We start from the raw sequence: 24,673 nt of genomic DNA on the forward strand, positions 1-24,673 counted from the left end.
CAAGGAAACCAATTCTGACGGGATTCGACTAACATAATTTTTTTATCCTTTCAGTGCTTCCAGTCAGTACAACCCCAAAGTGTTGCATGTTGAAAATAACTGAACTACTGACTTTAAACGTTCAGCATCGAATAAGTGTTTCGTTATCGAGAGAAAGAAACGTTAAATGGTGATCAACTTAATGTGGTTTTTGAGGGTTTTCATGAGAGCCTGGGGAACTTCTGGGAATACGTTAGATTTCGATGCTGTAGATACCTTGAACTGAAACTACAGACTGGAGTCATTATCTCCGATAGCAAGAATTCAAAGCCAGCCTTGCCGCCTCTGATGTAGCGTCTCTGTATTTTGCATGTTGCCTCGAAATCACGAGTAAAGCTTTTAAACAAAATACTCCCTATCATATTTCACTTTAAACCACATAAACACATACCAAAGATATTAATTATCCCAGTACTTGCGCTTATTTCTACAATTCGTCTTTGTCTCAGAATATACAGGCAGCGGCGACAGTTGTTGCTTGCACAGAAGACATCTTGGCTACTAGAACGGCGTGTGTGGTTGTGTCTAGCTGGGTGTGTAATCACGCTTGTGCACATATCGAGGAAGAAATGTACACGTACACGGATGCCTCTTCTTACGTATGAGGCAAACACAGGCGCAAGGCGCACCGATGTAAACGCACATTTTAGCTGAGGCTTTGTTTCGTAACCATGTTGCATAGTAGGGCCTTTTCTAACAATATTTCCTCGAAAGGCCAGAGAAAATGTAGCTGTATCGTTGGTGTCGAGCAAACTTGATACAGTTATCACTGAAATGGGCGACCAGCTTTCATGTATAGCTTGACGCATAGTGCGAACCAGAAACAGGTCGAGTGCGTGCACCGACTCTAACCGTTGGACGGCAAAACTACCCAGCCTGGGTGTGGCCCACAAGCTGCTTTGCACACCTGTTTGGAATATTGCCGTTATCGTGCCGCGTCGCAGAAGCATTAAGCGAGAAAACACACAGGACAGAGTTTACACGATTAGCAGATAGATAATAATCCCCTACTTACATAACAATGGCGGTCTGCTGTCAGCAAGGGCATCCGGCAACGAGAAAATAATGGACGAGTTGACGATGAGCGGATGCTGCAAAATGAGACAACAGCATAAGAAGAAGAAAGACGAAAGGGAAACGGAATTACCGAACCGAGAGAGGCCTTAGGAGCCATCTCGTTAGAATTTTCCGACGCAGTCTCATTTCGGCTTATGTAATCGTCGGTGTGACATTCGTCAACGGTTTAAAAGTAAGGATTATGAAAACATGATTACTACCTTTTACATTTTTTGATCATTTCCTTTTTCGTGTGACGGCCGGAGTGGCCGTGCGGTTCTAGGCACTACAGTCTGGACCCGCGAGACCGCTACGGTCGCAGGTTCGAATCCTGCCTCGGGCATGTCTGTGTGTGATGTCCTTAGGTTAGTTAGATTTAAGTAGTTCTAAGGTATAGGGGACTGATGACCTCAAAAGTTGAGTCCCATAGTGCTCAGAGCCATTTGAACCATTTTTTTCGTGTGTGTATCACTTGCCCACATTTCTGAAATATTTTGCTGGCTATAAGCCGTACCCTATCGTCCGATTTATACTTTAACAGTGCAGAGTGACTAACCATATATGAAAATACGTGAACTTTTACAGCAACCATTCTTAGTATCCTGAACCGAAACAGCTAAGGTACTGAAATGTATTACTTCAGAGTAGAAGGTTCTACTCCGATCACGAAAAAGAGACAAAATTTTGCCTTCTTAGACTATTCTGTCCTTTCTCGTCCAAATGACTTATCAGCAAAAAGTCATACCTCTAATACACAATACACACATTTTACTGTCGAAATCTGAATTGCTTCGATTCTCAAATAATGTCAAACTGTTGGTATAGGTGTGCAGTGTTTCATGCAACCATTATGGCTCTGACCACTGTATTTATGATAATTTTTAAGGCTCGTTTTCTCTCGTGCAGAAACATCCGTGCAAATTATTGGCAAAAGGCCACTTGAAGCTCAGACTCACAAGACGTTTTCGCCTTCGACAAGGAAACCAAACGCTCGTTGGCGAAGGCACGCTGCGGTCCAACAATCTGAAGACCGGCGCCTTCGAGTATACAACACCCACGGGCATGTGCTTTGCGTGTAATATGACCACCAGTCGCGGCCTTCGTCACCTGGATTACGTGTAAACAAGTTCCTCCGAAAGTGGAAGCACAGTTTTTTATACAAACGAACATCTTACGCCTTGCCAAGTCTCTGTCCAGTTCTCTAGCGGTGCAAAGGCATGTTACTTTGAAACGTCCCCTTAGAAAAATTTATAATTGACTGTGCTAATAAACCTCTTACATTATTTGCTTTTCAAACAGCTGAGCAAAACTGAACGTACTCAGACATTTCTCTCTTTACTTATTCTGATCAACACTAAACTGACACACAATTTATATATTTTAGCGCAACACAGTCTGACTTAATAATCCCTACAAAAGAATGGCCCTGACTAACAATAACCTATACCTTTCATGAATCACTTACCTCAAAAAAATCTTCGTTACTCAAACTAATACAGCGAGCGCCAATACTACCAGCTAAATAAAAGATTCTAACTACTGAAGTCACTAACTACTGATAGGAATAGTTAGCAAATGAAAGATTTTGATAAAGAACAAACAATTTATTTACCTTAATAGTGTTCAAAAGTCATAGTATATACAGGGCTATTACAAATGATTGAAGCGATTTCATAAATGCACTGTAGCTCCATTCATTGACATATGGTCACGACACACTACAGATACGTAGAAAAACTCATAAAGTTTTGTTCGGCTGAAGTCGCACTTCAGGTTTCTGCCGCCAGAGCGCCCGAGAGCGCAGTGAGACAAAATGGCGACAGGAGCCGAGAAAGCGTATGTCGTGCTTGAAATGCACTCACATCAGTCAGTCATAACAGTGCAACGACACTTCAGGACGAAGTTCAACAAAGATCCACCAACTGCTAACTCCATTCGGCGATGGTATGCGCAGTTTAAAGCTTCTGGATGCCTCTGTAAGGGGAAATCAACGGGTCGGCCTGCAGTGAGCGAAGAAACGGTTGAACGCGTGCGGGCAAGTTTCACGCGTAGCCCGCGGAAGTCGACAAATAAAGCAAGCATGGAGCTAAACGTACCACAGCCGACGGTTTGGAAAATCTTACGGAAAAGGCTAAAGCAGAAACCTCACCTTTTACAATTGCTACAAGCCCTGACACCCGATGACAAAGTCAAACGCTTTGAATTTTCAGCGCGGTTGCAACAGCTCATGGAAGAGGATGCGTTCAGTGCGAAACTTGTTTTCAGTGATGAAGCAACATTTTTTCTTAATGGTGAAGTGAACAGACACAATGTGCGAATCTGGGCGGTAGAGAATCCTCACGCATTCGTGCAGCAAATTCGCAATTCGCCAAAAGTTAACGTGTTTTGTGCAATCTCACGGTTTAAAGTTTACGGCCCCTTTTTCTTCTGCGAAAAAAACGTTACAGGACACGTGTATCTGGACATGCTGGAAAACTGGCTCATGCCACAACTGGAGACCGACAGCGCCGACTTCATCTTTCAACAGGATGGTGCTCCACCGCACTTCCATCACGATGTTCGGCATTTCTTAAACAGGAGACTGGAAAACCGATGGATCGGTCGTGGTGGAGATAATGATTAGCAATTCATGTCATGGCCTCCACGCTCTCCCAACTTAACCCCATGCGATTTCTCTCTGTGGGGTTATGTGAAAGATTCAGTGTTTAAACGTCCTCTACCAAGAAATGTGCCAGAACTGCGAGCTCGCATCAACGATGCTTTGGAACTCATTGATGGGGACATGCTGTGCCGAGTGTGGGAGGAACTCGATTATCGGCTTGATGTCTGCCGAATCACTAAAGGGGCACAAACCGAACATTTGTGAATGCCTAAAAAAACGTTTTGAGTTTTTGTATGTGTGTGCAAAGCATTGTGAAAATATCTCAAACAATAAAGTTATTGTAGAGCTGTGAAATCGCTTCAATCGTTTGTAATAACCCTGTATATCAGTTCATGACATCCAGTCTTACAAATTTACTGTCTCTGATGGACACACGTCCAGATCATCTGCTCTCAAAACTCCTCCATCTCTCTCCCCACATCCACCACTGCTGGCGGCTCACCTCCAACTGCGCAACGTTACGCGCTGTTCACATCCAACTGCCCAACACTACAATAGCGAATATTACAATAATGCTAACCAGCCACAGACTGCACACAGCACAGCCAGTGATTTTCATACAGAGCGCTACGTGGCGTCACCAATATAAAAACCTAAACAGCCTACTTACAACTTGTCTGAATCACCGAGAATTATCCGAACTTGGCAATAACGTCGAAATGGTCCCTCCAAAAAGGGACGAATGCTGTCCCTATACTCGCATATTTGAGCCGATGCTCCGTCGTTTACGATTTGGGTGACGATTGGAAAAATTCTAATCTTCCTTCATTCCATTTTGTTAATACAATGAACACACTGCTTTAAACGGCGACACTGGCTCTTTCGTGACGAACATATGTGCCTTATACCATATTACAAATATATACTGAGGGTTTGTTTTTTCTTATTATTTACGTGTTTTACAAATCTAGAAATACAGAAGAATAGCGTAGCAGATTCAGTTGCACGTTTACCTGATAACAAGCCTTTTCCAGTTATTACATAATAATCTTTAGAAGAAAATATTAATAAGGTATACTTTCAGTGCAAACCCGAGAAACGTAACTTTGAGCATTACTGTGGCGATAAAAATGGCTCACATTTTTAAAAAAATGTGTACTTGATGTTTAAAAGAGGAAGTCTAAAAGCATATTTATTTTGTCGAGCCCTGCACTATTTATGTTTGATCTCTACTGCTGAAATGTTCAGAAGTTACCATGTGCAGACAACAGCTGATCATCGCATTTTAGTGACTTCTGCTCTTTATACATGTCGTCCAGGAAGCAATTTATTTGGCGGCGAGACGCGCATTTGAAAAACGATAAATAATCCCCAGTGTCAGCAGAATAAGTCATAGCAAAAATCCAAAGGGTATCGTTCCTCTACCTCCGAGAACAGTTTCTCATGTTGTTGGTACGCGTATTCCCGCCAATGTTGTTTTCTGTTCGTAATATCAATCCATCGTTGTAGTATTTATATTTCTTTTATTTATGGGAGAGAGAAAGTGGCAATGAAAGAGAAAAGGAGGTGGATGAAGCCAATAGCAGTGGGAGCAAACGAGAGAGGAGATATTGACGGCCTATGAGAGACAGTGGCGGTAAAAGGGAAACAGAGATGGATGGAGATAGTAGCAGAGGGAGCAAAAGAGAGAGGAGACAGTGGAAATTAGAGATGAGTGGAGACCCTATATAGGCTTGGGCGGTCCGGACCTCCCAGACCACCGAACTTTAACAAATAGGTTTAGGGGAGGACAAAATTTGGACCGAAATTTTAAACTTGCAGGTATAGGACAAAAAATATGTTGGGCCCCAAGAAATTTTGAGGTGCCGAGGTATACTGGAGACAATGGCAGTGGGAAAAAAGACAAAAGGAGACAGTGTAAGTGAGAGAGGAGAGAGTGGTGGTGGGAGATGCTGTAAATCAATTGGATTAAAAGGAGATAGCGGGAGAGAGATGTGTATAGACAGTGGAAGTGAGAGGGAGATGCTGAGAATAAAAGCTTAACTACAACGAGAGACTGGCTAAAGGGATTTAGAATGTTGTGTTAAAAGAGCGCGAACGCCAAAATTTTTGGTGTGGAATGTGGAGTGAGGGTTCAGGCTGCCGGTTCCCCACTTTCCTGTCAGAGTCTTTTAAAGAGGAACATATTTGCTTTTTTTGTGCTCCAACAGGAGAATTTTTCCGCTGATATAATTGTACTTTAATTGAAAAAGCATGGAAAACCCATGGTGTGTTCTGATTGTACTATACTCGCATTTTTACTTGATTTAATAAAACATGGCGAGGCTGTGGCATGATGAAACTGTATCCTAATGATAAGCCTCAATGAATCTTTTGCCAGTTCACGTACCTTCATTGTACGTTAGTGTCCTGTGTCAGTGAAGATTCTACTGTTTACACGTTTCGTCTGTCTGATGTGTGATTAAAGTTTTGGTGGTATGCATAATTATGTGCTGTTATATCCGTTGTGCTTTGTTGTTGCCGCGGAATTATTTGTGCCCCCTTTGCAAAATTAGTTTCAGTGGGGCGTAGCAATATTTCTTGTGAATGATATGAACACATATATATCTTACGTTAAGTTTTCTTCTGTTGTATGTTCTTTGATGCGTCTTTCAAATTATAGGCGTGTTATTATTGTGAAACGAGTAATTATTTTTATCAAATTTATATCGATATATTACAAGTTTAAAAATTTGCGAGACTGGGCGCAAGTGGTTGGCTTGTTTCTTTGTGCATGCCTTCTGGAATAATTAAGTGCTGTTAATAAAACACAGTACTTGGTTAAGAGCCCACGTTTACACAACACCCTACCAAATTCCATTTCCACTGAAATCCTGCGCCACATCTTGGTTTTCGATACCCATGCTTTGTTTTATATTTGCTGATGTAGGATCTTTGGAGGTTTTACGGTGTCACTTGCATTCAGCGTTTTTGCCGCGGGTTTTACGTTAGTTTGTTCGAGGGCTGTGACGTCTCTTCTTCTAGAGCCATGTCTTCCAGCTGTTCGCAGGATCCCTTTTCCTGTATAAAACTCCATTCTGAAACTTTGAGAGGGATGCATAGTCCACATAGAAATTATTTCGACTTCTAGTATTTCGGTTGAGAATTGCTGCGTTCATCCTAAACTGACTCTTGTTATTAGCCAGAAATACCATTAGGGTGTACATGTTTCAGCAAGTGGTCGCGGTGGCCTAGCGGTTCTAGGCGCTGCCGTCCGGAACCGCGCGACTACTACGGTCGCAGGTTCGAATCCTGCCTCGGGCATGGATGTGTGTGATGTCCTTAGGTTAGTTAGGTTTAAGTAGTTCTACGTTTTAGGGGACTGATGACCTCAGTTGTTAAGTCCCATAGTGCTCAGAGCCATTTGAACCATTTTTTTCGGCAAGTAAGTGAAAGTTACGTCCCTGAAGAGGCCCCTGATAGCTTTTCAGTTGTCATCATTACACAGTATTGTTATTGCACGCTTCTGTAGAACAAATACTTGTCTCACTTTAGCTGTAGTGCCCCAGAAGATTATACCACTGGATAAAACGGAGTGAAAGCATGTCGTGTGCTACTGATCCCGCCTGCATGTCTACTCGGTAAGAGACATTTTTGAGTGCAAAGCACGCAGAACTGAGCCTTTTGGTTACCTTAATCTCATGCTGGTTTTACCAAAGTCTGTCATCTGTCTGGATGCCCAGGAACTTCAAACTGGTTCAAATGGCACTAAGCACTATGGGACTTAACATCTGAGGTCATCAGTCCCCTAGACCTAGAACTACTTAAACCTAACTAACCTAAGGACATCACACACATCCATGTCCGAGGCAGGATTCGAACCTGCGACCGTGGCAGCAGCACGGTTCCAGACTGAAGCGCCTAGAACCGCTCGGCCGCAACGGCCGGCCCAGGAACTTCACACACAGTGTCATCCACTATATGCCCGTCGATCTCTACTTTTGGTACATACAAATCGCTTTTTATTGCTTCAAATACTGCACGAATGCCACTAATGGGTGCCGCTTCCTCTGTTGCAGGCAGTGCGCCACATGGAACTGTCGATGGGATTCAACAAGGTGAGTGGAGTGACCTTGTCATGGGAGGAGCTGTCTGTGTGGGTGCGCCGGCGCCGTCAGAAGCAGCCCTTCTGGAAGGGCCTCCAGTATGACCGCGTGCAGATCCTCAACAATGGTGAGCTATCTGCAGGCCTCTCCTACAGTGCGCTTCACGTCAGAAGGCGACCCAACTATGACGCGTTCTGCGAATCCTCCTTCACTAACGGCTGACAGCCAATGTCATTCACTCTTCTTCCGCCTGCCTTGCTGTGATTTATGCGGGGCAGCGATAACTGCTGTCTTCCAGACTCCAACTTACCCGTTCATTGGCATAGACTGGACTACAGATGGTACCCGTAGATGTCTCTCCATTGAAGTGCGCACAAAAAATGTAGCCTGTGCTGCATAGGCCAGATGGTAAGGGGAGGGGGGGGGGCAGTGGTATCAGAGGGGGTTACGTCGTTTGCGGCTGTCGCGCGGTTGGGGAGGTGCTAGTGACGGCAACAACTGAATGAAAACAGACGATACAATCGCTTGCTGGAAAACATTCGACTAATTCAGATGCAGTTTTAAGGTCTCTGTGAACGATCAACCGAGTGAGGTGTCGCAGTAGTTAGCACAATGGACTCGCATTCGGGAGGACGACGGTTCAAACCCGCGTCCGGCCGTCTAAATTTAGGTTTCCTGTGATTTCCTTAAATCGATTCAGGCAAATGTCAGGATGATTCCTTTGAAAGGGAACGGCCAGCTTCTTTCCCCAACCTTCCCCAGTCCGATGGGACCGATGACCTCGCTGTTTGGTCCCCTCCGCCCCCCCCCCCCCAAAAAAAAATCAACCAACCAACGATCAAACTTATTTGTCAAATTTGCTATCCCTACCCACGGTTTCTCAAAGAAGCATGCTCATGTACCAACTAAGTTTAATAACAGAGACTGAAAATTCCGCTTCAGTTGTAAGCACTCCGTCTCCAGGCCACAAGTGGCCCATCGGGACCATCCGACCGCCTTGTCATCCTCAGCTGAGGATGCGGATAGGAGGGGCGTGTGCTCAGCACACCGTTCTCCCGGTAGTTCTGATGGTTTTCTTTGACCGGAGCCGCTACTATTCGGTCGAGTAGCTCCTCAATTGGCATCACGAGGCTGAGTGCACCCCGAAAAATGGCAGCAGCGCATGGCGGCTGGGATGGTCACCCATCCAAGTGCCGGCCACGCCCGACAGCGCTTAACTTTGGTGATCTGACGGGAACCGGTGTTTCCACTCTGGCAAGGCCGTTCTACTTCAGTTGTAAAATGCTTTTTATTTAAAAGACGACCAGTTTCCGGTTCTTACATGCCCATACGCAGGTGTAATACTAAAAATAAGAGATCGGAGCTAATAATAGTGCTTACAGGCAGTAGTAAAAATAAAAAAAAAAAACAAAAACTAAGTTCCATATAATATTTTTGAAACCTTGCAAGTGAACCGATATTTTCAACCTCTGCTATAATACTCAGTTGCAGACGTTCCTCCAACGGGATTGTTTGTAAGTTTAATAAATGTAACCTCACTTTTAAAGCAACTCTCGTGCTGTGTGTATCGTGTCATGGAGTATTTTGACACTATTGGAAATAGTTATCAGTTTCGACAGAGCATTTCTTGCAATGAATTTAGCACTGTGGATTAAGAAGAAAAAGAAAACAACACACTGGTCCAGGGAAAGGTTGAAATTGACAGAAAATCTGCTAAAGGAAATGTTACTGAGATTTCATTGCACTCCCAATTTTATGTTGTGTGTGGAATACTGGTTTATTTCTTAACGCCTTTCAGTATAATATATGGCTAGGAAACACGCAGCACTTGTACCATTTCAATAACTTCCAGTGGTCTATTGTTTTGATCCATATTCTGAATAGTGGAAATCCACGCTGTACTGAGGTAAACTGAAATGAAAACACTTTCTTGCTAAACATGCGTGGCGAAATATCAATACGAACAACATCCGACATCTTATCAAATCATCAATTAAACAAAATGTTTCTTAGACACGTCAAGCAAACACAAACTGCCAAATAATTTAACCAACTAGTGAAGTTTGACAAATTGTTTGTAGTCAAGAGGGGCCTTTAGGTATCAGCTGAATTATTCATTTCTTCAATTGGTGAGAGATCTGGAGAATGTGCTGGCCACGGCAACAGTCGAACGTTTTCTGTTTACAGAAAGGCCCGTACAGGACGTGCAACATGCGGTCGTGCATTATCCTGCTGAAATGTAGGGTTTCGCAGGGATCGAATGAAGGGTAGAGCCGCGGGTCGTAACACATCTGAAATGTAACGTCCACTGTTCAAAGTGCCGTCAATGCGAACAAGAGGTGACCAAGACGTGTAACCAATGGTACCCCATACCATCACGCCAGGTGATACGCCAGTATGGCGATGACGAATACACACTTCCAATGTGCGTCCACCGCGATGTCGCCAAACACGGATGCGACCATCGTGATGCTGTAAACAGAACCTAGATTCATCCGAAAAAATGACGTTGTGCCATTCGTGCACCCAGGTTCGTCGTTGAGTTCACCATCGCAGGCGCTCCTGTCTGTGATGCAGCGTCAAGGGTAAGCGCAGCCATGGTCGCCGAGCTGATAGTCCATGCTGCTGCAGACGTTGTCGAACTGTTCGTGCAGACGTCCCCGTCTGTTGCCTCAGGGATCGAGACGTGGCTGCACGATCCGTTACAGCCATGCGGATAAGATGCCTGTCATATCGACTGCTAGTGATACGAGGCCGTTGGGATCCAGCAAGGCGTTCCGTATTGCCCTCCTGAACCCACCGATTCCATATTCTGTTAACAGTCATTGGATCTCGACCAACGCGAGCAGCAATGTCGCGGTACGATAAACTGCAGTCGCGATATGCTACAATGCGACCTTTATCAAAGTCGGAAACGTGATGGTACGCACTTCTCCTCCTTACACGAGGCATCACAACAACGTTTCACCAGGCAACGCCGGTCAACTGCTGTTTGTGCATGAGAAATCGGTTGGAAACTTTCCTCATGTCAGCACGTTGTAGGTGTCGCCACCGGCGCAAACCTTGTGTGAATGCTCTGAAAAGCTAATAATTTGCATATCACAGCATCTTCTTCCTGTCGGCTAAATTTCGTGTCTGTAGCACGTCATCTTCGTGGTGTAGCAATTTTAATGGCCAGTAGTGTATATAGTATTATATCATTTGTTAAAACCTACCTATTAAGCAAAGACAGCCCATTACTATTAAATTAATACATTCATAGCAATGAAACGAGACGGCAGTCTGATCTACATATTATTCAGTCCAGAACAGCTTGCTACCAAAAAAGTGTTCAACATATTTGGATAAGAATGTATAATAACTTACCTGCAGAAATAAAAAAAAGAATAGGAAATAACAGAAGTACCAAGAGGATTCATGCACAAATTAAAAAAAAATCTTTTGGTTCAAATCTTTTACACAAGAAACGATTTTTTTGGAAAACATGATAAATGTCAATTAATTTCTTTATAACTGATCACCTAAGCCTGATTATAGCGCATCTTTCCTTGAAGTATGTGACATACTGGTCTGTATTTATTCCCATTTTGCTCTTATCACGTTCCATTGCATTTTAACACATAGTAAAAAGAAGTTAGAACCAATCTAACAAGCGCAAGTACAACGTGATATCTATTATCTTCTTGTCAAATTGAACAAACTTTCATGAAACGATTAAAACTGTAAAAATTACTTGTAAAAATGTATGCTGACTTGTCCAATATCACATGTGTAAATTGTACACTATTTGATTATTTGGATCAATACACTGGAGTTTTGTCAGGACCTTATGTCATCTTTCGTGCCGGTCCAGACGGTATCCTCGGTGGTTTCGTCATTCCCATCCTCTACCTCACGGATATGAGATTACAGCCCCTTGACATTACTCAATAGCGATACAAAGATCTTCGCCTGGCTATTGGCTGCGCGACTTAGATGGACAGCTCGGTACATGGTTTCCCCCGATCAAACTTATTTGGGAAGTACCAATAACAACCGCACTGCCCTCTGTCGATATAGGGACATAATCGCTCTTGCTCACGCACGTCGTATTCCTGGACTTTTGGCAGCTCTTGACTTCAGCCAGGCGTTTGATTGAGTCGATCATGACTTCTTGGAAATGGTGCTCCGCAATATGGGCTACCCCGATACTACCGTCGGCGTCGTAACCGGTCTCCTTCTTGGAGCTACGTCTCGTGTACTCTACAACGGCCATCTTACTCCTCCCATCTCGATCTGTCGATCGGTGCGTCAAGGCTGCCCGCTCTCTGCGCTGTTGTATGCATTCGCCATGGAACCGTTGTTATGCGGTCTCCATCAACGCCTCTCTGGGATATCTCGGTGACCATGTATTCAGCGGCACTACAAATGCAGATGATCTCGCCATCGTTTTTCTTAGCTGTTCTGAGGTCAGGGAGTCACTGGCATGGGTTACCACCTACGGCGAAGCTTCTGGTAGCTACCTTAACGACCGCAAATCGAGCGCCATGGCTACAGGTGTTGGCTCAAATGGCTCTGAGCACTATGGGACTTAACAGCTGAGGTCATTAGTCCCCTAGAACTTAGAACTACTTAAACCTAACTAACCTAAGGACATCACACACATCCATGCCCGAGGCAGGATTCGAACCTGCGACCGTAGCGGTCGCATGGTTCCAGACTGTAGCGCCTAGAACCGCTCGACCACTCCGGCCGGCGGCTACAGGTGTGGGACTTCCTGTGGACAGTACTTCTCCTTTGCGTGTAGCTGATACTCTCCGATGCTTAGGACTCGATTTTCCAAGTGATCTGTGGCGGACAATTGCCCTCAACTGCCGACGTCTACTTTCACAACTACGAGCTGGGCTCTGATCACCGTTTACGAGCACTCGATCTTCCGCAACGCACACCATACGTAAATGCATATTTGGCGTCACGTATCCCCCACACGGCACAGTCACTTCCTATTTCGCCATCAATGGCCCGCCGCATGCTAGCGGCATTGGGTTCATTTGTTTTCCACGGCTTGCTGCTCAAGATAAGGTACGAAACACTTACCCTGCCGAGGTGCAGGGGCGGTTTGGGGCTGTATCATGTGCCTGACAGAGTGGTAGCCCTTTTCATTGGCTCTCACATGACGTTGCGGTGCCGTAGTCCTACGTGCCTTACCAGCCTATTGCTGGAGGCCCTTGCACCACACGCTCTCTCAGCACCTACCCAACTTTCAGAAGTCACGCCGCCCTTCTTTTATTTCCGCCAGTTTTTCCTTGAACTGAGCTAAGTCAGTACTGTGACACTGCCGGCGCAATTGACATCCACAAAGGCTACCTATGGTTTCCTTCAGCAGCACAGGTCACCGAATGTGGTTGAGGCGAAGCTTCTCCACGTCGACTGGCGTGCCGTTTGGTGGTCGGTGTGCGCTCCTTATCTTGACACTGACGTCCAGTCTGTATGGTATCTTACTGTCAATGGGAAGCAAGTATGTCGGTCACGCCTTCACAGGTATCACCTCGCAAACACTCTGTTGTGTGTCAGCTGTGACGATATGGACGCAGACGAGCACCGCCCGGAGTGCAGATCGGCGAGAGGTGTCTGGTTCTTGGTTCGACAGATGTTGCCCCTAATTACCCATACGAGTCCTCATCAGATACCTACTCAACTGCTCCTCTTTCCGGGCGCGGGATGCTTTCCGCAAGGGAAGACGAACTCTTGTGAAGTGGATTTGTGGACACGCAGTGCACTACTTGTTTGCTGATGGCGAGAAAAGTATCCTTGACTTTTGGCAGTTTCTTAATTAACTCCATTGTGCAATTGTCCGCAATCCAAAATACAGACAATTTTTCTCCAATGTCCTCTGTAGTGTCTTCCTTAACCCACCCTAGAGCTGTGGTGTTCCTGTCATGAATGACTGATCTCTGCCTCCTCCACACTTAGAACCGATATAATCACTTGTAATCGGAATGTTGTTCTCGGAAAAACTTTACGTTGATAGTCAAAATTAGTCTGATGTCATGTTTCGTCCTCCTCCTCGCGTGACACCGGTCTTTCGGCGGTATTAATGACAAAAATAAATAAATAACAATAAAAACAAAAGAACGAAAAGAAAAATAAGCAAATAAACGATGGTCCCTACGCTTTCCTCGGTTCCTGGAGGGTGAGAAAGGGATGTGGTGGCCAGGCCTCGGGTTGCGACCCCTGCCCTCTTTACACCCACGCCTCCCTTTCCTTCTAGGAAAAAGAAATAGTTCAGTCGGTAGAACAATTGTCCCCAAAAGGTAAAGGTCACGAGTTCGAGTCTTGGTCCTGCACCCAGTTTTAATCTGCCAGGAAATTTAATAGATTGAGTACAGTAAGTCTTTAAAAAACAAAAAAAAAAAAAAACTGTCGACAGCGCCCTTCAAAAACTTCTAGATCCTGAAAAGGAGCGCTGTTACAATATTACCGAAAGGGTTATATAGGTGAGTTAACTTGGCGTTTTGGGGAAAGAACAGACAGAAAATAATTTAACTGGAACAATGGCAGTTTTCTGAATTGCATTGAAATGTTACGAAAATTCGATCCAAGTCTGACCGAAGACACAAGACGTGATGAATGATGCAGAAGTGTCACGAGTATGCCGACTTATGTCGGAGACAAAATTCAAAATGAAATAATTTCTGTACTTGCAACCCAAAACCAAAGTCACTTTTTAAACTTATGCCGAACATTTTTCAGTTTTAGTTGACTGTACTCCCGATTATTCACGTAGGGAACAATCGGTATTATCATTAGATTCGTTAGTTTCAAGAAACGCTACGACAGCTGGAAATAAGAGGGCACTTCTTAGCTTCTTGTCCAATTTTTTATGCTACTGGCGCCGCTTTGATTTCTTTTATTACAGAAAGGCTACCAAAACGTAATCTGAATATAAATAATTTAAGGGGACAGGTCTATGACAATGATTCAAACACGCGCTGTAAAACAATGGGTTACAAAAGCGACTGTTGAAGCTAAATCCATGGGCTTGTTACGTACTCTGTGCTGCCCATTGTTTAAATATAATTGTTAACGATGCAGCTAATATAAATTACTAGGTACACTACATATGTTTTCAGTATAGTGCAAGAGCCGTACAATTATTTGTGGATTTATCAAAAAAATGCATTACTTATTTAACTTTAAGACCATTGTCTGGGACAAGATGAACAAGTAGAATAGATGCCATAAGACCGTTGCATAATAATTTACCACACATTTATGATACTCTATACGAAATAACTAACGCTTCTTCTTTTGATCAAAACGCAAATGATGACGCGCAATGTCTAGCAGACAAAGCATGTGTGTTTTCATTTATTAGCCCAATTTATGTATGGCACGATATTATTGACGTAAGTAAACTTTGTTAGTAAAATTTTTCGGTCAAAAAATGTGAATATGCAGGTCGCCTTGGATGTTATACTAGATTTATGAAACTTTTTGATCGGCTGTCGAATTGTCTTAAGATTTGAAATAGCTGTAAGTAATGCAAAAGAAATTACCGTAAAATTAGTAACAGAAACTGAGCTTGAAACTTACAGACCCAAAAGGCTCCGAAAACGCAATAAACTTTTGATTATCAACATGGAGGCAGGCACCTTAAATTGACTCTAAAACATCTTTCAAGGTTAATATCTATTTTTACATTTTTAGGCAGGTTCTAAAGAGTTTAGTTGTTATTTAGTCACAACATCGTCCTTAGTTTTTTGTTTAAATTGCTTGCACTCAACATTGAGTAAGGAAAGATCGTCCAACTTGGCCTTTTTATGGAAGGGAAAACTAGATACTCACGAGATTATTAAGTACTTCGCACAAAGAAAGACTAGGAGGAGTTGATATTGTGTAACTGTTCGGATTTTGTAATAGCATGAGACTTTTCAATCTTGGTTTTCACTCACGTTAAATATTGAAATCTAGATCACGATGGTAACAAAAAATAAGAAACGCAATAAAGACAGCAAGGAACGTTTTGACATTTACGTATAGAACATAACTTTTTTATTACTTTCTGCTAAAAATCAATTGAGAGTTATAATATTTGTCATGATCCTATAAACACGTAACATTGTGGAACATTACAGGTATGGCTAAAAAAGCCAAATCCAATTAATATACAAAAAAATTAAACCCTTAATCTCCTATAATTTGTATTTCAGATATATTAGCAGGACATAATAAATAATTGTTACATAATATGGATTTTCTTTTGGCATCTTCTTCCAAATCGTAGTCAATTGGTTCAGTCATTTACAAAATTGAAGGGGTGAATCCTCAGTGTTACACACAGTGTTGACCATCATTGGCTTGCCACTGATTTCCTTACTGGTGCTGCTTTATGACAGAATGCTTTGTCAAGCTGATACAAACCAATCGTCATTCCCAGCTGTTCCTCTACTCTGCATGGTACACTGTACTGTAAAATATGTTCATATCGTTCTGAATCAAGTGTTTTCTTAAGCACAATATGGGGACCACATCTGAATCATGAAAAGCACCCCCAATACCATTAAATCGTCTCCTCACAATTCACTGTTGGCACTAAACGTGATGGCAGGTAATGTTCTCCAGACATTCACCAAACTCAAACCCTCCCATCAGATTGCCACAACGTATAGTATGATTCATCACACCAAATCACTCATTTCCAGTCATCCACTGTCCAGTGGTGTCACTCTTTACATCAACTCAAAAATCGCTTAGCAATGATACTGCAAAAAATGAAATGTTGTGTGGCTGTAATATGTGTCTGATGAGGAGTTGCTCAAGCATCACGCAAAGTACTTTATTCTTTTTAACTTCCTACACTTAGTCATTGCACTAGATGGACTGCTGGTAGCAGTTTAAAACTTCTGAATAATCCCTTCTACTGATTTCATATGATTTTTTACAACTACCCTCCACAATGCTCAATGATCCCTGTCCATCAATACAAGACATTTGCCTAGTGTTAATTTAGGTGTGGATCTTCCTTTGCATTTACCATTCACAGTTACATCACCAACAGTTAACCTGGCTAGCTTTAGAAGTACTGAAATGTCCCTGATGGATCTGTTACTCAGGTGATATCCAGTGACTAGTCCACCTTTGAACTTGCTGATTTCTTGTATCTGACTCTTTCTGCTGTTTCTGCTTGTCTACTGAGAACAAATTATTCCCTGACTCCCCTTATACTGGTCAGTTTGCCTCTCATGACATCTAGTGATTGATACACGTTACATAGAAGAGTTGGGATACTTTTGATCAGGTAGTGTATATTACTTTGGAAGTATTAGAACAATGAAGATGTAAGATGATTTATGTTGGTTGATTCTCTTCATGTTAAGTTTCATTTTGATGTTTTTAGAATGACACATTCTGTTCTGTCTGTAGTTGGGTAATAGTTACCTGACACTTAGCAGTACTTTTGCCAGCTTTCAGATGTGCAGCACTAACAGCTGTAGGCAAAAACAATAGTCATATGTATAGCTGCGACAACACTGAGGCATTACCATAGAGATGTTTACACAATCCCATTACATGATAGGTTGAAGTAGGTGCACAAAGCTGCCGCACCCAGCCCACTGCAACCGTCAGGGATTTCCTTATACTGACTTGACTATACGATACATTGAAGTGCACCCACTGACTTGCTACTGCACATGAGCTGTGTGCATTCTTTTCAGCTGTCAACAACAATACAAATGAGTTAAGTAGACTACAGGAAACCTAAATCTGGACAGACGTATGTGGATCTGGACTACTCTCCTTCTGAATGTGTGTCCAGTGCCTTGAGTGGCCCTTAGACAGTCAATATTATTGCTCAGTATTTCAGGATGCACAGTAGTATTAAATATGCATGGGTTAATTGACAATCTGTGCAGTAATATTGAGAAGATGAAATACTTTAGAAGTATATTGACCTACCTGAGAAATATTGTGCTCTCTGAGAGTAGTATTGATGATATTCTTGCCAGCTGCTCCATGCGCTTTAATGTGTGCACTCTTCTGTTTATTTGCTACAAATAGTTCAAAACAAAAAGAAAGATGATTCACCTTAGAGTTTATTGAAATACACAAATTCTTGGGACGTGAGGACAAATGAATACAAAAACCTGGAAAATTAAGAATTATTGTTCTAAGCTGTTGCTCATTAAACGTAGAGAGCAGTTCTACAGCTACAAGAGAAGATATTATTTAAAATAATTCTCTAAAAACAAACCTAAGGGGAACCATTTCCAGTAATGAATCAGATACTGGACCATCAATGTGTAAAAAATTCTGATAATCATTTGTCCTGTTCAACCTCAATTCTTTCAACATGTTTTGAGAAGTGAATTGTTTATGCTCTTTATACAAATCTTTCTTCCGCCTTCTTTTTATCCTTCTGTTTGCAACAAAGGAGAGCAGTTACCACGGCATCAGCATCCTCACCATCCATCATTTTGTACCAGACTAAATAATGCACATTTTATTTGAACAGTCTAGGGAGAACTTCAGTAATATTGCAAAATATTATTGTAAAATAATACTGACCATCTGGGGACCACATTACTACTGAAGCACTTTGCTTGTCTGGACCACAAGAATAATACTAGAGAGAGAGGATGGCTATGATTGTACACATTTTCCCCTTTCTGTATTTAATTGAACTGTGTACAATGGTAGTACAATTTTAGTCATTGTTTTAAGCAGCAACACATAGTAATGCTGTTTTCTCTCTACCGCCTTCCCATCCACAATTCAATATTTCATTGTGCTTGAACCATCTTCTGACGTGAAGTGAATGATTTCATGATTATATGGAGCCTTCTCTGCATGTTCCATAGACTAACAGTAGTATCTTTGTCTGTTTGCAGTCAGTGGCATTGCTAAATCTGGGACTTTGTTGGCAATAATGGGCGCCAGGTATGTATAATGAATAGCTATAACTGTACCTTTGCATTGCCAGCAAGCAGAGCATGTTCACACACCCTATTTTATTTTTGTTTCGTCCATCCAGATCCATAGTATTTGTGATATGTCTAAATTGTCACAAAATAAAGGTTGCTAAGGCATGGGCCTCCTGGTGTGTTGACTGTTGATGTGGAGGCAGTCCGTCAGGTCCTAATAGATTTGTACTTATTACATAGTTTTCATACATTTATAGAAATGATTTACAGTGATTTTACTAAACTACAGATTTAGAATTGCTGATCGCTTTAGCAGTCATTATGCAATATAGATTTTTTGTTGTTGGGCTGTTCATGGGAAATTATACTGTTTCCTTCTTAAGGAGACAGTTTCAGCACTGTCCTACAGTCATGGCAGATGTGGAAGATTGCAGAACGTTGCTGAAATAGAATTGATGATATGTCCTTTGTCACTTCCTCATGCACTCCTCATTGAGCTGCAGAAGGAGGCATTGCAAGTACAGCAACACAACACAGAATTAAGTTACCGGTAATCTGCTTCTTGCACAATCGTTTGCTGTGTTACAAATCAACAATTGTAACAATATTATGAGAAGGCAAGTTGTTACTCACCATATAGCAGAGATGTTGAGTCATATATAGGCACAACAAAAAGACTCTTACAATTAAAGCTTTCGGCCAAGGGCCTTCATCAACAATAGACACACGTGCATGCACACACACACACACACACACACACACACACACACACACACACACACACACATGACTGCAGTCTCAGGCAACTGATACCACTGTGGTGTGTGTGTGTGTGTGTGTGTGTGTGTGTGTGTGTGTGTGTGTGTGTGTGTGTGTGTGTGCGTATGCACGTGTGTCTATTGTTGATGGAGGCCCTTGGCTGAAAGCTTTAATTGTAAGAGTCTTTTTGTTGTGCCTATCTGAAACTCGGCATCTCCGCTATATGATGAGTAGCAACTTACCTTCTCATAATATTCTTACATTCTATCCTAGATAATGCATTGTTTGAAATCAACAGTTGTGTTGGTCATCTCTGTTCTTATTCTTCATGATTGTGGAAAGAAAGGACCTAATTATAAAATATCCAAAAAAATGAAAGCAAATTAGAAATAATCTGACTGAGCAAGAGATGCACATTGTAGTAATATATCATAGCAAGTTACAGGATGAAAGTGAAATAATTAAAATTATGTTAATTCTCTAGGGACCACTGCATGTCTGCCCTCTGTTGATGTAGTATCTCCAAAAATTTGGTGCTCTGCTATGTACAAAAACATACATAAAACACCATGAGATCAGATGCAACCTGATGTTATTGGTGAAATGATTCAGTACACTGTGTTAGGCAACCAAGAAGATATTTTTACAAGATCACAATTAGTGGGGAAGAATTTCAAAATGGAGAAAATAATTTTATAAGTATTGCAAGTTATAGTTTGGAACCTATTCTGAATTAAATACTTCTCACTTGCATTAAGAGAAACACTGAAAATGCTCATCACATTAAATATAAGCACTTCATCACAGTGTAAACAACATTGTAAGGAATGGGTTAAATATTCTGTTGGAGTGTGTAACTTTGAAACTTGTGGAAACATTGAAGGTAGTACTGAAGCTGCATATAGATTCAGTTTTTTTGTACTATACCTAATTCAATTTAATTATGTGCATTACATCTGCATTATGTTACTATTTGGACAATATCACTTTCAGATTACTCCAAACTAGTATTTGTTAAATCTCAAAGTAACAGCACTTGAATCGGAAGTGTTTCAGTTTCTCACTGTTTCCTTTCTTCTAGTGGTGCTGGAAAAACAACACTTCTAGCAACAATCAGTCAGAGGATTAAAGGTAGGAAATCAACTGCAGTACTCATTCTCTCAGGTAATTCCATGTGTGTTTGCAATGTTAATCTAAGCTTGTTTGTTTTATCCCAAAACAGGTGAGACTAAGGGAGACATTCTAGTAAATGGCAGACCTGTAGACCAAGCAATAATGAGCAGTATATCTGGATTTGTTCCTCAGCAAGATCTCACTATTGATTCTCTTACAGTGTCAGAGCACATGGAGTTCATGGTAAAGTATATAAAATAAAAATCCTCAGTAACTTTTCTGATAAAGCTAAGTCAGGTTTCTAGATATTGAATTAAAAGTTAATTAAATCCACACTACGACAGAGAAATGAAAGTGTGTTCCAGACTGTCACAATAAGTGATTCTTTACCAAGAGGAACAGAGTTTAGAGCAAAGGCTTTGAAGAGCTTTCAAAAGAGATACATGATCACCTGTCATGATGTATGGAACAAGAGAGCAATGGGCAACTAGGCAGGGTGGTAGGACATGAGCATGTATGAGATGGATTCCGGATCATGGAAACATCTGTAAATTGCACCTAATTATAAATATCTCATCATTTCTTGTGTATCTCTCTTACCTTGCCTATTGAGTAGCAGTCTTGTCTAATTCACTAAAAAGAAGCACCTGAGTTACCAGGCATACTATTTGAGTAAGCCTGTTGTAGTAACACTACTGTCTGCATATAAAACACACATACGAATTATTAACTTTTACTGTACAACAGCAAAAATTCATTATGTGAAAACATTAGCAAGCTAACAAGAACAGAAAAATCAAAGACCGTAGAAATACTGCACTTGCCACATGTTGATTAGTTGACTATGTCATTTGCATAAAGCCCCCCCCCCCCCCACCCAGTGTGGAGTACTGGGGATAAATAGGAATTTGAACTTGACTGCACATCCAGCATGTATGTGGATGGGTGGTTTGATGGCTACGTACATCTACATCTACATGGATACTCTGCAAATCACATTTAAGTGCTCGGCAGAGGATTCATCAAACCACCTTCACAATTCTCTATTATTCCAATCTCGTATAGCGCGCGGGAAGAATGAACACCTATGTCTTTCCGTACGAGCTCTGATTTCCCTTATTTTATCTTTGTGATTGTTCCTCCCTATGTAAGTCGGTGTCACCAAAATATTTTCACATTCGGAGGAGAAAATTGGTGATTGGAATTTCGTGAGAAGGTTCCATCGCAACGATAAACGCCTTTCTTTTAATGATATCCATCCCAAATCCTGTATCATTTCAGTGACACACTCTCCCATATTTTGCGATAATACAAAACATGATGCCTTTCTTTGAACTTTTTCAATGTACTCAGTCAGTCCTATCTGGTAAGGATCCCACACCGCGCAACAGTATTCTAAAAGAGGATGGACAAGCATAGTGTAGGCAGTCTCCTTAGTAGGTCTGTTACATTTTCTAAGTATCCTGCCAATGAAACACAATCTTTCGTTAGCCTTCCCCACAACATTTTCTATGTGTTCCTTCCAATTTAAATTGTTCATAATTGTAATTCCTAGGTATTTTGATTTATCGTTTAACCGAAGTTCTTTTTAGCACTCATGTGGATGACCTCACACTTTTCATTATTTAAGGTCAACTGCCACTTTTCGCACCTTCGATATTTCTTCTAAATGGTTTTGCAGTTTGTTTTGATCTTCTGATGACTATTAGTCAATAAACGACAGCGTCATCTGCAAACAACCGAAGATGGCTGCTCAGATGATACTGCAGGTGACCTTTAAAGTGTGGTACCCTCTCCCAATCATGTTGCTGCTTGCTGAGTGACAGCTTGTGGTACAGTAGTTACAAAAACTGCCCAATTTTGACAGATCATTGAAAAGGTTGGACTCATACTGTCACCGCTGGACGGTAGTGGTGTGGAGAGAACAACCAAAACATTGCAGCCGAGTTTTGATGAATGTCCCAGTGGTTGTCTCATTAGACATATCCTTGGTTGGAACAACTTCTGCCCACTGTAAGCATGTGTCCACTGCCATGAATATGTATCTGAAGCATTCAGATGGGGGGAAAGAGGACTGACTAAGTCAATGTGGACATGTCCAGACCTCATTGTTGACATGGGACTGTGTCCCAGATCTGCATGCACATGCCTCTGATCATGATGCTTTGGCACTCTATGCAGATGGGAGCCCAGGCACGTGCAAGTTTCCTGATTGAAGGCCACATGAATTGATCACCCATCTGTTTGCCTATGGCAAGTGCTAGGCTGTGGATGCTGTCTGTCTGTCGAAACAGGTGTGAAGCAAAGTCTCTGTTTCTACATACATCACACCTTACACTTGCCGTGCCTTGGGTACAGTTGGAGGCACGGGCCAGTGGAGCAATTGTTCAGTAACAGTTGAAGATTGAGTTGTGGTGAGGTCGTTGTAGTTCTAAACAGGCGTTAGGCTGCTGATACTAGAAAAGTAGTTGGCTACATTGTTATCAGTATCATGAATGTGATGTACATCCATTGTAATTTGGTAGACATATCTGATGTGTCTGAATTGGCATGGATAGTACTTATTGCTGATCTTTTGAAATGCTGACACAATGGATTTGCTTTCAGTGTAAAAGGAGACAGAAATATCAGATGATCTCTTAGATCACTAAAGTGCTCCAACATGTTTAGCCAGGTTGCAGTTTTTTGGAAAAGAAACTTCCAATATCCATCCACCTTTTGGTGTAGTGCTACATATCAGCTAGCATCAACAACTGGAGGAGGCACTTGCCTGTTACCCTGTGGCCTGCCAGTGCATTTGTGAGAGACTTTCATGTTGCATGGATTCATGTGAGGTGGTGTTGGTAAATATTAACCACACTAAGGAAACAGTTATTGATAATTCTGTGGTCAGAGAAGGAGCCACAAAGTATCTAACTTCCCATGTAAGGATGTGGTAGACATTTTATAGCCAAGGAAGATTACCACAAGTTCACTGACAACAACCTTGTTCTCACTGAGCATAATCTCAAGGTCAATTCACCTCTGCTGCGCTGCCCTTAAAAGACGGCTAAGTAACTGGACATATATTTATAAAATACTAGTATGCCATTGAGGTAAGTAAAGCAAAATGGAAGGCCCCTTAGAATATTGGCGAAATAGCTAGCCATGTCTGCACTCCATTTTTCAGCCCAAAAGGGATAACCAAAAACTCAAACAGTCAAAATAGTGTTATCACTGCAGTTTTAAGTATGTCTTTGATTGCCATTGGAATCTAATTATACACTTTTTGCCAATGAGACACACTAAAAACCTCTACATTTACATCTACATCTACATAGATACTCCACAAGCCTCCGAATGGTACACGGCAGAGGGCATCCTGTTCCACTACTAGTCGTTTCCTTTCCTATTCCACTCCCAAACAGAGTGAGGGAAAAATGCCCTACATATGGTCTCCTTAACGTGTGACCCACTCTTTTCTAAAATTCTCCTAGTAAACAGAAGTCAGCCATTCACCTTCACTACCACAGTTCTCACATGCTCATTCCATTTCATATTGCTTTCCAACATTATGCCAAGATATTTGAACAACTTGACTGTGTCAAGCGAGACACTAGTAATACTGTATCTCAACGCCACTCATCCACATTAACTTACATTTTTTCACATTTGGAGTTAATTGCCATTCATCATATCAACCAGAATATCATCTAAGACATCTTGTATCTTCCTACAGTCATTCAACTTTCACACTTTACTGTACATCACAGTATCATCAGCAAACAACTGCAGATTGCTACCCATCCCATCACCAAATTATTTATTATATAGAGAATAGCAGCAGTTCTATTACACATCCCGGGGGCACTTATGACAATACCCTTGTCTCTGATGAGCACTTGCAGCTGAGAACAATGTACTCAGTTCTATTACTTAAGAAGTCTTTGAGCCACTCACTTATCTGTGAACTTACTCCATATGCTTGTATCTTTGTTAACAACCTGCAATGGAGCACTATGTCAAATGCTTTCTGGAAAGCTAGAAATATGGAATCTACCTGTTGCCCTTCATCCATAGTTCACAGTATATCATGACAGAAAAGGGCAAGCTGAGTTTTGCATGAGTGATGCTTT

At 41.9% G+C, this 24,673-nt stretch overlaps 1 protein-coding gene across 1 annotated transcript in view; it reads left to right on the forward strand.

The window, feature by feature from the left end:
* LOC124795837 (protein scarlet-like) overlaps window positions 1-24,673 on the forward strand; it is a 345,562-nt gene that overhangs the window by 272,595 nt on the left and 48,294 nt on the right. The window contains exons 3-6 of the mRNA XM_047259923.1: window positions 7,756-7,909; window positions 18,654-18,702; window positions 20,527-20,576; window positions 20,668-20,801. Of these exons, the coding sequence (XP_047115879.1) occupies window positions 7,768-7,909; window positions 18,654-18,702; window positions 20,527-20,576; window positions 20,668-20,801 (375 nt within the window). The 5' untranslated portion in view covers window positions 7,756-7,767. The remainder of the gene's footprint in view (window positions 1-7,755; window positions 7,910-18,653; window positions 18,703-20,526; window positions 20,577-20,667; window positions 20,802-24,673) is intronic.

The sequence above is a fragment of the Schistocerca piceifrons genome, chromosome 1 (assembly GCF_021461385.2).
Source record: "Schistocerca piceifrons isolate TAMUIC-IGC-003096 chromosome 1, iqSchPice1.1, whole genome shotgun sequence".
Taxonomy (NCBI): Eukaryota; Metazoa; Arthropoda; class Insecta; order Orthoptera; family Acrididae; genus Schistocerca; species Schistocerca piceifrons.